Source organism: Phodopus roborovskii, unplaced genomic scaffold (genome assembly GCF_943737965.1).
Source record: "Phodopus roborovskii unplaced genomic scaffold, PHOROB, whole genome shotgun sequence".
In the NCBI taxonomy this organism is placed as follows: Eukaryota; Metazoa; Chordata; class Mammalia; order Rodentia; family Cricetidae; genus Phodopus; species Phodopus roborovskii.
In genome coordinates this window covers 679,964-695,760 of record NW_026125911.1, presented here as the reverse complement: position 1 = coordinate 695,760, position 15,797 = coordinate 679,964, and the positions used below count along the sequence as shown (strand labels likewise).

Genomic DNA, 15,797 nt, shown 5'->3' with positions numbered 1-15,797 from the left:
AAACTCAAGAGAAAAACAAAACAAAACAAAACAACAAAAACACAACCAACCAAACAGCAACAGCAAAAAGCTGGATGTGATGGCGTGTGCCTTTAATCCCAGCACTAGAGGGACATATGCAGGGGGGTTCTGTGAATTGGAGGCAAGCCAGGGCTCCATAGAGAGACCCTGTCTCAAAAACAAACTGCAAAAAAGACAGCTCCTCAAAAAGCCTAAAAATAAAACTAATGAGAAACATGTTTTAAAGATTTATTTTATTTTGCCAGGGGTGGTGGTGGTGCATGCTTTAATCTCAGGAGGCAGATCTCTGTGAATTAATTAGAGGCCAGCTTGGTCTACAGAGCTAGTTCTATGACAGCCAAGGCTACATAAAGAAAGTCTGTCTCAGAAAAAGGGATTTATTTTGTGTGTATGACTGATTTGCTTGCATATAAGTCTGTGCACCATGTGAACACCTGGTGTCTTCAGAGGTCAGAAGATGACATCATATCCCCTGGAACTAGTGTTATGGATAGTTGGCCCTATAGGTGCTTAGAATTGAACCCCAATCATCTGTAAGAACAAGTGCTCTTAACCACTGACCCAGAGCACATACTGTACCAAATGAGCTAGCTAGCCCTCCTATCTTATCAATAGAGTTACTTTTCTAAGGATTTAGATCAGTTGAGGCATCAGGGTTTTTTTTTTTTAAAAACAAGAAATAATCGAATAATAATTTCTAGTATGTAGAAAGCAGTCAATTGAAAAACAAAATTACGATATCATGATGATGGTTGGTATACATAATGATGGTCTTGGATTAACTAACTCTTCTCTGGATGGTTTTAATGCTGACTAGTATAAAAAAGGGTTTTTAGAAATGGGTGACCCACATATATGATAAAGAGCTATAAGTACATCTCCTAACTTAAGGATAAGATTAAGCAGGAGGCTGTATTTTGAATAACGAACTTGGCTGAGCCTTCACATTCCAACATGTTTACACACACATCACTGATGTACTGGATTTTTTTTTTGGGGGGGTGGGGGTTGTTTTGGTTTTGTTTTGTTTTGTGTTTTTGTTTTTGTTTTTCGAGACAGGGTTTCTCTGGCTTTGGAGGCTGTCCTGAAACTAGCTCTTGTAGACCAGGCTGGCCTTGAACTCATAGATCCTCCTGCCTCTGCCTCTGCCTCCCGAGTGCTGGGATTAAAGGCGTGCACCACCACCGCCCGGCTGAATTGCTTTATTTTTCCTCAGAGGAAATGGATTTAATCACATCGTCTCTTCCTGTAGATTACATGTAAATGGCAGTTCAGGTGTGCTGCCGGAACCCCTGAGTTTAATGACATTAGCAATATCTCATATGTGGGTACTAATGGCATATGTTGTGCTACCTTAGCCTATGAAATATGAGGGAGATCACAAAAGTCCTAAAACAAATATAAAATGGATGCTCTTTATTTATGTAAATTGTTGATTTCATACAGATTCTGAACTTGAAAGTCACTTTTGGGAGAAGGAATACGGGTCGTGTCCAAGTTGTGTGATGGTTAGCATGCATTGGGAAGCTGCCCCTGACATCGTAAGAAAGTTGTATTCATTTATCATCTTCCAAGCATAATCTAGGCTTCTGGAAAATTAGACCCAACCACTTTGTTCTACATTCACTTTCAGGGGGTGGATGAGCCATCCTTGGGATTCTCAATTCCCCTTGTATCTCTGCCATTCTGGGACAACTTATGGCGCTATGAAGGGCTCATAGTGTCAGGGATTCTGGGATTTATGCCATGTGCAAAGTGCCCTCACCTGGACCTGTAATGGTTAGCTACAGAAACAAAGTCCCCTTTTGATAGAGCTGTCCCCACTAGTTTCCCCCCTCTCCTATCCTCTGTATGGCCCTCTCCTGTGGCGGTCCTTCCCCATTGGCCAGCCAAACACAACCGACTGTAGCAGCCAATGGGAGCCGCCCTCTTGAACATTCAGAGGGTGGGTGCTCGTGGTGTGATGAGGGGAGGCTGGCGCCTGGTACGCGCCCCCCTACATCTGGTAAGTCTTTGACAGAAACTGTAACACCCCCTACACACTCACACCCGTGCCCCGTGTCTGCCTCCTGTCAGCTGCGTGGAACCCCTCCAGAAGCCACTGAGTATATCAGTGTCCTCCTAGTGCCTTCCCCAATTTCTTAGACCCCAAAATGCACCTGCTTACTTAGTAAGATAGAATACTTCTTTATCCTAAGAGTTGGGGGAGGCAGGGATCCACAAGGGCACAGCTGCCAGCCGCCGTGGAGGTGAAAGCTTTATCTGATCCCCCACCTAGTGCTGCACAGGACCCGAAGCTCTCCAAGTGATGCCTTAGGGTACAGTGCTCTTTGTCCTTCCCAGCTGTGCCCACTGCTCACTGACCCTGTGCGCTCTAAGTTAAGTGGGGGTGGGAAGCCTGAATCCCACCGCAGAACTGGCAAAAAAGAAGGGAAGGCTAGTCTGAGGTGGAGTGTGCCACTCTGCTCATCCCTTCCCTGCTCTGCTCAGGCTTTCTCCCTCCAGTGTGTCCCTGGGGTCCAGACAGGGGAGGGTCTAGGCGAAGGTGCGGCGTGGCCTGAGCCTGCAGTCCTGGAGCTCACACACAGGCGGGAGGAGGGGGCTCTAGGCTGCCTGGCTCTCCATTTCTTCTCTCTCAAGCTTTTGTGTCTGTGCCTTGGAGCTGCAAGGAGGGTGCACTGGGGAAGCAGGAGGGGTGCCTAGGATAAGAGCACCCCCTTCAAGCGCGCGCACACACACGTTGCCGGCGCACGCACACACAGGCGGACACACACTTCAGACACGCACACGCGCGCGCGCGTGCACACACACACACACACACACTCACACGCACAAAGCTCTTTCGCCCTGAGCGCACTAACGTGGCCGCTTTCTTTGTGTGGAGCCCTCAAGTGGGGTTGGGACCCCGGTCCTGTCCCGGGGAGATGGCGCAGCCCATCTTGGGCCATGGGAGCCTACAGCCCGCCTCAGCTGCTGGCTTGGCATCCCTGGAGCTCGATTCATCGATGGACCAGTATGTGCAGATTCGTATCTTCAAAATCATCGTGATTGGGGACTCCAACGTGGGCAAGACCTGCCTGACCTTCCGCTTCTGCGGGGGGACTTTCCCAGACAAGACTGAGGCCACTATCGGTGTGGACTTCAGGGAGAAGACCGTGGAAATCGAGGGCGAGAAGATCAAGGTGATCCAGCTGGTCAGGTCCGGGAAGGGAGGGACCTGGGGAGGGGGTTTCGCCTGGGGTATAGCTCTAGTGACAATAAATGTCTACCTTTGGCTGTGTCGCCACCTGCCGAGCTCAAGACCCTCGCCACATCCTTACCCCTTTTAGCTTCTTTCAGGGACCCCATCCCCACCTAACCCAATTTTTCTGGCAAGCCAGAGTGGTTGCATTTTTTTCCCTTTGCCCTCACTCTGCAGCTCCTGCCTGGAAAAGCAGGTTTGAAATTGTTCTCGACCCTGAGTGGGAGAGACACTCCTGGACGCAGGAAGGCCAGAGACATCTCTGGTGCTAGTCTTGTGGAATGGATCCCAAAGCACTTCTCACATCTTGAGGTCTTTTTACCTCTTGGGTGCCAATAGGCTGTAAAAAAAAAATCATCTTGGCTAAGCCCTGTAACATTAGGAAGGTTGGGAATTCATGGAGCATGGAAACGGCTTTATTTTAAATTATAGTTTACACTTCAGATTAGGACTGAGTTTGAATGGAGGTGGAGTTGAGAGGTGTTTGAGACAGAGTCACCTGCTGGCTCTTCATAATCACCAAAACTTGCTCTTCGGGGGCAGTCCCTCTCCAGTACTTATTTGTCTGCTTGCTTTGGGGAACCTAATGAACGAAGTACCCATTACTCATTTTGCTGGCATTGTCTTCAGAAAGCCTCTTGGGGGAAATGTAGAGCAATTTAACTGAGGGCCAGGGGAAGTGCCTTGACTCTCTCCCCCATAGTGTATTAAGTAGGTCAAGCAAAAATATTTTGTATGTTCATTTAGTGCAGTAAAAGTAGAAACTCAGTAAGATGTCAGTGTGCACGGAGGCGGTGGCAGAAAGCAGGGAATGGCAAGGGCAGCTTTGTGTGTCATGGAAATCTAAGGCAGCACTGTGGATACTAAAGACCAGTCCTCTAGACTCATAGTTGCCTTTGCTTGAGAGCCTGTAGTAGTTGGACCTCAGGGAGAGACAAAGGTGAAGGTAAACTTCTTGCTGGTCAAACAACTGAAGTTGCCGCATGTCCTGTCTTCTAAGTGAAGTGGAAAGAAGAAACTGGGGAACTGGAGGGCTGATGGAACCTCTCAGATTGTGAAAGATTTCTTGGTGATTAAAATGATTGCATTTTAAAATGGCTCCAGAAAACAAGCCAAGACACTGCGCTTCAGGAAGACTGGTCGAAGATAAGGAAGAGACTCTGGGTCTGGGAGATAGGACATTCTTTTGAGCTTGTGATCTTTTTTGCTTCTCCCATTTCTGAGGAGAGGGGGATTGCTCCATGTCCTTTTAAAATCAATGCGGGTATCTGTCGCTATCTTTTTCAAGGAGTCTCATGTTGAATGTTTGCATAAGTCAGGGCTTCTTCCTGTATGGTGTCTACTTTCTTTAATATATGCCTATCAGCCACTGGAAAGTTTAAGATGTGGGGTTCTCCCCCAAAGTAGAAATAAATCAATGGATGCATTTTGAAACACTTTCAAAATCATTCACATTTCATGCTACCATTTATTAAAAATAAAGTGTTATGATGAGCTAAAGAGTTCGCTTACAAGTCAGGCCAGGGTGGTAAAGCCATCTGAAATTTGAGTGGTAAGAAGGAGGAAGTGTGTGGGGGTCTAGGAGAAAGGGGAGATGAATGTGGGTAGAAATGAAAGGTTGGTGGTGAACAGTGGATAGAGTCATTGCCCAATGACCTTGGGGGAGGGTTTTAAATCACTCCTCGCTTCCTATCACCCCTGGATTTAACCAGATGGGTTTCAGAGTCTCTGCCAAATATCCCAGACTTTTTCCCCAGAGGGCAGAGCCTTTGACGGTGTGACTCACTAGAAACAGAGATCAGCACACCACCACGTGCAGATAAGTGCTTAATATGGGCTGGGCGGGGGGGGGGGGAGATGATATTTTCAAGAGGACAAAGCCTTGTAACAGTTCAGGAGGAACCTCTGAGGACCAATTCGGCAAGAACCCTCAGTGGAGTGTCGGCCCTGGGAGATGGTCACCCTGCTCCCATTTAAGCGGTTGAAACACCAAGGCCAAAGCTGGCAGGTGAGAGACCAGCGTGTCTGGAAGATGGCAGAACATGGCAACTGGCAGGAGACCAAGAAAGAAGTAGATTGTGTCTCATGCTTTGACTGCTTGCAAGGAACAAGTGCCAAAACCTGGTTTGAAGATGACTGTCAAAGCTAGTCGTCCTTTGGGGGGGGGGGTGGAGAGAGAAAGCGGCAGCGTGGTTGGCGGAGGCAGCCCTAGAGCTCAGCCAGCAAGAGTAGCTGTCAGATTCTAAAGTAGATTATAAAAGAAAAGCCCTTACAGTGGAGTGGTAGAGACCCCTCAACTGGCCTCGTCCATTCTAGAATAGGGTATAACCTCTCCTAGGCCTGCCCCCTTGTGTCCCAGAGCTGGTACACATGACACCCTAAGTTGGGGATGCCTGATTTGCCATATTCAGAGCTACATCTTCCTCATCAGGGCTATCCTTAGGGGAGCAAAGCTTCATTTGTTTTCTCTGATTACCATGTCTCCACTTGTACCTCATAACGTTTACAATCCAGTGTTTCCTTGTTAACACATACTCAAAACCAAACCAAACAAAAAACCAACAAGCCCCAAACCCCATGGTTGGGGAAGAGAGCTACCTCAGAGGTCAAGAACACTTGAATTTAGGCCCTGTACAATAACAAGTGCTCTAGGACCTGGTTTCAATTCTCAGCACCCACACATTGACTCACAGCCATCCATAACTGTAGCTTTAGGGAACGGAGCACCTACAAGTTCACCACAAAACACCCATACACACAAAATATATCTAAAATAAATTCAAAAGAACTGCCTCCAATCATTCTGGTTAATAATTGAAAGCTTCTGTTTATTGGGGCTGGAGAGGTGGCTCAGTGGTTAAAAGCACATACTGCTTTCCAGAGGACTCTATACCTCCAGTGTTATGGGTACCTGATGCCTCTGGCCCTTACAGAGACATTCATTCCTGTGCACATACCCGCAGAATTACAAATAATAAAAATTAATCCAAACTAAACAAAACACCTTCTGTTTATTGACTAAACAAAGCCCAGGCTAGTCATTTTATGTCTTACTTGATACAGCAACCCTAGGAGTTAAGATTTTAAAATATTTTCAATTAAAATAATCTACATGTAGTGTGTGCGCATGCGCGTGCGCGTGTGGCCACATGTATTCCATTGTGCACATGTGGTGGTCAGAGGACAACCTGTAGAACTCGTTCTCTCTTTGCACCCTTGAGTTTCAGCAATTGAAGTCAGGGCGTTAGGCTGGGTGCCAAGTGCTGAACTATCTTGCCAGCCTGGAATTGGGATTCTTGTCGTTTCCCTTTGACAGATAAAGAAAGTTTGAGAAGGATGAAATAGCTTGCCCATAGGCACAGGGATCTTTTGCAATTGCTAGGATTTCAGCTGAGATCCAGAGTCCATGTTCTTTACATTGAGCTCTACGTTAGAAGAGCTAGTCCCCTAGGTTGGGAGTGATGATAGACTACCAAGCAGTCAGTCTTATTGTGTATAGGCAAGGGAGTAAAGGCTAGGGTCCAAGGATACAGGTGCCTTAAAGTTGCCTCCTTCAGGTTTGGGGATGTAGTTCAGTGGTATAGTGTGTTTTTAGCATATATAAGGTCTCGAATCATGATGTCCCCAGCACCACTAAATAAATTTAAAAAAAATTTTCAAGCAAGAAATCTGTTTTGCTTGCACGCATGACACTTAACAGAGTACTTGGACTTTCCTTTTCACACTTTGGCTGTCTCACTCTAGGCATGAGAATTACAGGTGTCCAGAGTTTAGACCTTAGAAAAAAGTCTGTAATCCAAACCTCATTTTGTAGGTGGGGAACTGGAGCTCTGAGAGGGAAAGTGACTGATGTAAGGTCAAACAAGATCAAGCTTACAATGAGGGCCTACTAATCCCGTTTCTGCTGTTCTTTCTGTGTTTCCTATTAACAGGCTTACAAGAGTACCAAAGTTATAAGTCCATTTAACTCAGAAGGGTTTCTATTTGAGCAGCATGGCGAGACACAACACAGGAAAGCTGGCAGCTTTTCCTGATCAATCTGGGAAAGATAGAGACATCTTCCAACTCCCAAAGGAAGGGAGGAGCTTCTCTTAATAACCATTATGCATTATGTATGTGTCACCTACAGGTTTAGCAAAACCATATTGTGTCTGTCTTGGGCTAAAAGCATCAGAAGCCAATGAATAGGGCTGGGGGTGGGTAGGCATTGCCGAAAGTAACCCTTCTATCTGGTTTGGGTAACCCTACAGGCTAAGCAGCACCACAGTGGGTCAGCCATGGCTCTAGGCCAGCTGCAGGGTTCTTCCCTTCCGCTGATCACTGGGGAAAACACCTTCCTGTGTTACATTACTAAGTGCAAGGAGGCTGAGCTCAGTGTGACTTACAAGAAGCCTGCAGTCAGAATGACATCATGTCTTCTGTGGGGCTTCTAAATTTCCATCTTCTGTCAGATAGCTTAATGGTTAATTATCCATCACTGTGTGCATCCCTTGTTGCCTCCCCCTTTCTTCCTTTCCATCTTCCTTCCACTCCTTCTCTCCCCCTTTAATTTTCTCCCTTTGCTAGTATGGGTGTGGGTGTGTGTGGACGCATGTGCACCTGCCTGCCAGTCTGTCTGCATCCTTTTCATTGCCATGTGTGTCAGCTTTGTGTATGTGTACATCTTAGATACATGTGGGACAGTCCAGCTAATTAATAAAAATATTTCTGTTAGTTGAGTGGTAGTGGCACACACCTTTAATCCTAGCACACAGGAGACAGAGGCAGGCTGATCTCTATGAGCTTGAGGCCAGCATATTCTATGGAGCTAGTTCCAGGACAGCTTGGCTACACCAAGAAACCCCGTTTTGAAAAAATGAAATGAACAACAACAACAAAAAAGATTTCTTTTAAACTTCCCCTATCATCCATGGGAGTATCCACCAAAGGTTGCAAATGTTTCTCTTTTTTGCACACTTGCCTTCTGCCATTGGCATCCAACAAAAGGACATTCACAGAATGATGCCAGACATATCTCCTAGATTAAAAAAAAATCCCAGATCAGCTAAGAGTGTGTGCAGGGGATGGAGAGCTTGCTGAAACTCATTCGAGCAGGGATGTGGCAGCTCTCCACCCTGTGCCCCTAAACCCTTGCCCATCACCCCATTAATCTAGGTCTATCCCAAGCCATTCACCGCAAGATAATGCAAATTTCTCCCTGGCTCTTCCCACTGGCTGTCCTTGCCCTGTTTCAAACTTCTAGAGTTAAGCTTTGCAGAATGAGAACCAGTAGAGCCAAGGCACAGTACCAAAGGTTTGATGTGCTTTCTGAGACAATGATAGCTCACATTCATTGAGCACTTCACAACTTAACAAAAGCTTCTTCTCATTTGTCATTTTTTTTGGATCACCCTAGCAACCACAGAGAAGTTCAAGTCCCCACTATAGAGATGTTGTCTTTCTGGCTGCACTTACCATCAACTGTCCATGAAGATTCAGTGGTGGTGTCAGGCCTGAGAGGCAGAAAGAATGTATATTGCTGGCCCTCTCTACTCAAGGAGTTCTACTAACTGAGAATAAAACACTTAGAAAAAGGCATGGACTGGTAGTATAGCTCTGTTAGTAAAGTGCTTGCCTAACAAATATGAGGCCCCAAGTTCGACCCAGTGACATAATCCTGGTCCAGTGAGGTATGTCTGAAATCCTACCACTTGGGGAAATAGAAACAGGAAATTCAGCAACTTAAGGTAATTTTTGGCTACATAAGGAGTTCAAGTCAGGCCAGCCTGATCTATATGAGATCTCGTGTGTGTGTGTGTGTGTGTGTGTGTGTGTGTGTGTGTGTATGTCTGTGTGTGTGTGTGTGTGTATGTCTGTGTGTGTGTGTGTTGGGATATGTGTGTGTGCATGCACACATGTGAACATGTGCACACATGCATCTACCTAAACATATACAGACTTTTTTCTTATTCTCTAAACACTATATTTTTTAAAGATTTATTTTTATTATGTATACAGAGACTGCAGGCCAGAAGAGGGCACCAGAACGCATTGCAGATGGTTGTGAGCCACCATGTGGTTGCTGGGAATTGAACACAGGCCCTCTGGAAGAGCAGTCACTGCTCTTAACCCCTAAGCCATCTCTCCAGCCCTAAACACTATATTTTACACCAAGTATTTTTTTTATCATTTGCATTGTATCAAATGGTGTAAGAAGAGTTAATTTAAAGTGTGTAGAAAGAAGTGTGCAGGGCAATATGTGAACAGTACATTTTTTTTTACAAAGGGCATTTGAGCTTCCATGATTTGGGCATCTGGGGGGTTCGGGAATCTATTAGGCAGCGTCATGCATATCCAAGGAATGCCAACAAGACATAACAGATGAGGGCACTGAAGCTGAGAAAGGACACACAACTAGCACAGGATTTGTGGAAAGATTTGCATTCTATTGGTTTGACTCCATTGTATCCTACTGGTCCTCTAAGAGTGATGAACATCTCAGACATGAATAGCTAAGGGGCAGGCCTCAATCATGTCCACTGGGGAAGGAAAGAATGAGGAGGGAAGCATCTCCTTTTGCTTCTTAGCAAGGATGAAAGAACCGTGAGGATGCTGAGGCCAGGAAAACTGAATCCCCAAACACAGATATTCTATGCATCCAGTGAACCTGACTGACGTACTTCCTTTTTAGAGGTTTTGAGGCCATACCCACTAGTTCTTCTGTTTTCTGCTAGAAGTAGCCTGCTTCCAGGCTTATGTCTCATCACAGGTAGGGGTGCAAAAACTTTGAATGTGTTTTCTATAGAGCTGGAAAATGGAACAATAACTAGCCCCAAACTCCCAAGCCTCTACATGAAAGCTTCAAGGCTTTCTTTGTAGCTTCAGAAAGGCAGAGGACAGCTCCAGCAGAGGGGCTCTCCCTACAGTTCTGGCAACTTGGGTGGTGTACACAATTAGGAAGCCAAGGAAAAGCCAAACAGCCAACCTTACTCAGTTCAAACACCTCACACATTCCCACCCATGTTCCTGCAGGTATTTTTAGAATCCTGAGCTCATGGTGTTAAAGCATCTGCCACAAGCCTGAGGGCCGACAGGGATTCAGCTTCACTCGGAGGCAAGAATTAAGACTAGCAGAGAGTGGGGGTGGGAAGTGGAGATCTGGAGCCAAGTGGAAATGATATTCCCGTACTAGGCCTGTTTCCTTCCCACCCTCAACCCCCCAACCTCCAGCCCTCACCCCATCCACCTCTCTTTATTGCTGTTCAGAGCACCAGAGAGATAGAATGAATAAAAATATTTTTGTGTGTGTGTGTGTGTCTGCTCAAAGAAACAAAAAAGTCTTCTGAGACTTTTTGATTTTGTAACCAAAGTCAGATGCTGTGCTTTCTTTGAAATGGCTTTGACAGATAGCTGAGCTGTCCGACTGCTGGTAGTTTTAGTGGCTCAGGCCAAGACTGCTTTAGATCACCACTGCCACCACCACCACCTCAATGATGTACATTCCAAAGCTGAAAAACACTGCCTCCACACAGTTTAGTCAGCAAGGGTCCAGCAGCAGCATCCGTGAAACTGAGAACACACAAGTGTTCAGAATGGTATGATGTAGACCCTAAGAGCAATCGATCTTCCTAAGAAAAGTTAGAGAGGCTGGAGAGATGGCTCAGAGGTTAAGAGCACTGGCTGCTCTCCCAAAGGTCCTGAGTTCAATTCCCAGAACCCACATGGTGGCTCACAGGGTCTGGTGCCCTCTTCTGGCATGCACATGTATGTGCAGACAGAACATTATATGTATTAAAAATAAATTAACTTTAAAAAAAAAAAGAAAAAGAAAATATTTGCAAATGGGGACACTGGACAGATGTCTCAGTGGTTAAGAGCACTGGTTGCTTTTCCAGAGCTCTGGGGTTCCATTTCCAGCACCCTTATGGTAGCTGATAACCATATGTAATTCCAGCTCCAGGGTATCTGTTGTTCTCATCTGGCCTCTGTAAGCACTGCATGTATGTGGTGCACAGGCATAGGTGCAGGCAAAATACCCATACATAAAATAGAAGTAATAAAATGATAAATCTTTACAATTAAAATAATAAAGACATGGCGGCCCATGTCTTTAATGCCAGCACTTGGGATGCAGAGGCAGGTGGATTTCTGTGAATTCGGGGTCAGTTTGGTTTACATAGTGGGTTTCAGGACTAAATAGAGAGACCCTGTCTCAAAAGAAGCCCTCCTCCCCCAAAGAAAGATTTGAGGACAAAGGTAGAGGTATAAGCTGAGTCTTCAAGAATGGATGAGATTGAGATAAGGATCTAATGTGGAAGGGTGGACTAGTGGACCACAGTAACAGAAAAAGATGTGGCCAAGTATCTTGAACCTAGGTAGTGATGGGTCAAATGAAGACGGATTAAATATTCCCATTAGACACCACATGCAGGAGATGGCTACCACAATTTCCTGAAGAGGAAGATGATATACAGGTACAAGCAGGGATATAGGTGGCTAGTGTGACAGCAGCATTCAGGGGACAATGGAATAGGGACAACCAGAAACCAAACAACTGTTGTAGTCCAGAAAAAGGGAAAGGAGGGGCAGAACCAGGGTCCCTGAGAGTCCAAATAGAAGCTGAGGTTGGAGGCAAATATCAGCAGCCTTAGCACTAGGAGGCTGAGACAGAAGGCCAGGCGTCTGTCAAAGAAAAACCCAAATAAAAAATGCAGTTTCAAAAGTGTCACCAAAAGATCCTGGAGGATGATGAAGGAGAGCCAGGACAGTGGAAACTGATGTTCACAATGACAGTCTTATAAGATCTTCACTCAGCAAAGAGATTCAATTATATTCCATAGATTATACTCACTGATTGCTAATTCCAAATAAACACGATAGAATTCATTTGAAGAGTCCCAGTAGTCAAATTAGTGACCACAAAAATTTTTGTTTGATAACTGAGAATTTTGTTTTTCAAGACAGGGTTTCTCCATGTAACAATTATGGCTGTCCTGGAACTCACTCTGTAGATCAGGCTGGTTTCAAACTCACAGAGATCCACCTGCCTCTGCCTCCCAAGTGCTGGGATTAAAGGCATGTGCCACCACCACCTGGCTAATAACTGAGAATTTTATAGGGTCTTAAGATCATCATTTTGAGCATGACTATCTGTTGTTCCAGACCCTGAACATATCATAGAAAATAAAATTGGGCTTGAATATATGTTGAATCCCAGAGTAGTCCTCCTGGGAATTTTGTCTGTGCATATGTTACTGATACCAGATTTTTCTCTTCATAAATTGGCTTTTATCCCAAAAGCCAAGATACAGAAGAAAAATAGAGTGAATTAAATTATCTTTTATATAACAAAGAAGTGAATTTAAAAATAAATTGAAAAACAGGCATGGTGGCTTAAGCATGTAATTGCAGCACCATGATGGTTGATACAGGAGGGAGAATCATGAATTTGAAGTCAGCCTTTATTATTATTTAAATGAGATGTCATTTAAATAACAAATACAGCTAAATGGCCAGGGTTTGTTTGTTTGTTTGTTTTTCTAGACATGGTTTCTCTGTATTCCCTGGCTGTCTGGAACTCTTTTTTTTTTTTAAATTATGATAATAGGGTTTTTTTATTTAAATTTGAAACAAGCTTTGTTTTACATGTCAATCCAGTTCTATCACCCTCCCTTCCTCCTGTTTCCCACACCAACCCCCATCCCATACCCTTTCTGCTCCCCAGGGAGGATGAGGCCTTCCATGGGGAATCTGCAAAGTCTGTCATATCATCTGGAGCAGGGCCTAGGCCCTCCCCCAAGTGTCTAGGCTTAGGGAGTATCCCTCTGTGTGGAATGGGCTCCCAGAGTCGATTTGTATACCAGGGATAAATACGGATCCACTACCAGAGGCCCCATAGACTGCCCAGTCCTCCTATCTGACACCCATGTGGAAATCACTCTGTAGACCAGCTGGGTTTGAGAACACAGAGATCCACCTGTCTCTGCCTCCCAAGTGCTGGGACTAAAGGCTTGTGCCACCATTGCCCGGCTGGCAATGGAGATTTTTAACATTATTTTTAATTTTCTGATGGGAGTAAAGCAGGCTCTCATATAGTCCAGGCTGGCGTCCAACTTGCTTTGTAGCTTAATCTGGCCTGACTCATTTTAGTTTTCCTAATATTGAAATACAAAGTTAGGTAAGAAGTTGCGTGCCTATAATCCCAGAGTTCAGGAAGGTGAGGCAGGAGGATCACTTGTACGAGCCCAGCTTAAGTTATATGTATGTTAAGACACTGTCTCAAAACAACAACAATGACAAAGAAAACACTACAAAGTAACATGTATTTTAAACTAGAAAATTTGGGAAAGAGAAAAACAAAACAACAAATTTTACCTATATTCACCAGGTGGTGGTGGTGCAGGCCTTTAATCCCAGCACTGGAGAGGCAGAGGCAGGTGGGTCTCTGTGAGTTCGAGACTAGGCTGGTCTACAAGAGCTAGTTCCAGGACAGCCTCCAAAACCACAGAGAAACCCCGTCTCAAACAAACAAACAAAAATCTATATTCAAATAGCCATTAACATTCTGGTATATATAATTCTAGACTTTTCTACAAATATGTTTGTGCTTAAGTTTTTTAAAAATCGAGATTATATCATATGAAGCAATATTTGGGGCCAGTTAAAAATTGAACATACCAGCCCTGAAAAATATTATATGTCCTCTCTCTCTCACTTTTTCTCTCTGGTCTTTTAAGACAGGGTTCTTTTTTTCATGTAGTCTAGCTTGGTCTTGAACTCACAGCAATGTTTTGCCTTACACTTGAGTGCTGGAATTTCAGGTGTGAATTGATGCAAATATTACTTTTAGTGTGTGTTTGTGTGTATACGCTATTCCTTTCATTGTGAACATTTTTTTCCTTCAGTAAAAAAGAACATTGTGATCAAGATGTTTTCACAGAATTTGAGAGCATCTTTTCAATGGCTTTAGTATAGATTCCCGGAAGTAGGATTACAGGTTTTAAGAGTTGTGACTATTTTTAAGATTATTGGTGAAATTGTCACACTGCCTTCAAGAAATTTTGACCAATTTGTGTACTATTTTATTTATTTATTTATTTTAGTTTCTCACGACAGGTTCTCTCTGTGTAGTCCTGGCTGTTCTGGAACTCGATTTGTAGATCAGGCTGGCCTCAGACACACAAAGAACCACCTGCTTCTGCCTCCCAAGTGCTGGGATTAAAGGCGTGCGCCTCCGCCACCACCACCCAGCACTATTTTTATTTTTAAAAGATCCATTGTTTGTGTATGAGTGTTTTGCTTGCATGTATGTAAAGTGCATTATGTGCATTCCTGGTGCTAGCCAAGGTGAGAAGAGGGCATCCAATCCCTTGGGACTGTAGTTACAGGCAGTTGTGAGTTACCTTATGGATCTGGAAATCAAACCTGTGTCCTCTGCAACAAGTGATATTAACCACTGAGCCAACTCTCCAATCCTTGTGTACTATTTTTAAACTACAATCCTTTAGATTTTTTCAACTCTGTATTTTCATTCAGCAATTTTAAGAAGAAAAAAAACGTAGGAAACTCTAAAAGTTCTCTCTGAGCTTTGGTAGGTCCATTCTGCTAATCTGCTATATCAGAACTTGTAACCTTGTTTTCTAATGCTTTAAAACTATGTTTTCTTTTCATCTGCTCATGTTTCCTTTTCCAACTTCACATATGGGTTTCTGTTGCAGGTTCAGGTGTGGGACACAGCAGGACAGGAACGCTTCCGTAAAAGCATGGTGGAGCATTACTACCGCAATGTACATGCTGTGGTCTTTGTCTATGACGTCACCAAGATGACCTCGTTCACCAACTTAAAAATGTGGATCCAAGAATGCAATGGGCATGCTGTGCCCCCACTAGTCCCAAAGGTGCTCGTGGGTAACAAGTGTGACTTGAGGGAACAGATCCAGGTACCCTCCAACTTAGCCCTGAAATTTGCTGATGCCCACAACATGCTCTTGTTTGAGACATCAGCCAAGGACCCCAAAGAAAGCCAGAACGTGGAGTCAATTTTCATGTGCCTGGCTTGCCGACTAAAGGCCCAGAAATCCCTGTTGTATCGTGATTCTGAGAGGCAGCAAGGCAAGGTGCAGAAACTGGAGTTCCCACAGGAAGCTAACAGTAAAGCTTCCTGTCCTTGTTGAAACCAAATGGTGTAAATACAAGAGAATTAGCACTGGAGGTTTTTTTCTTTCCCTTTTTCTGTGCCTGCATAATGCTGACACCTGCTTGTTTCCATACAAACAAATATCAAAATAAAATTTGTATAGATTATCACATGCCTGTATGTCTTGCTTTCTTCCGGGAAGACTTTTTTGTTTGATTGGAGTACTGAGGTAGAAGCTAGGGCCTTGCATCTGATAACAAAGAGCTCTATCTCTGAGTTACATCCCTAGCCACAAGAAGAGGTTTTTGAAAATTGTGTAAGTCTTTGCTTGTGTTTTTTTTTTTTTTTTTAACTTTCTTTTTTTGTTTTGTTTTAAGACATGGTTTCTCTGTGTAGCTTTGGAGGCTGTAGACCAGGTTG

At 44.4% G+C, this 15,797-nt stretch overlaps 1 protein-coding gene across 1 annotated transcript; it reads left to right on the top strand.

The window, feature by feature from the left end:
- Window positions 1-2,808: 2,808 nt before the first annotated feature.
- Rab33a (RAB33A, member RAS oncogene family) lies at window positions 2,809-15,544 on the top strand. Its single transcript, XM_051178973.1, has 2 exons — window positions 2,809-3,203; window positions 14,959-15,544. Exons 1-2 carry the CDS (start codon window positions 2,946-2,948, stop codon window positions 15,412-15,414), a joined length of 714 nt encoding a protein of 237 aa, XP_051034930.1. The 5' UTR covers window positions 2,809-2,945; the 3' UTR covers window positions 15,415-15,544.
- Window positions 15,545-15,797: the final 253 nt, after the last annotated feature.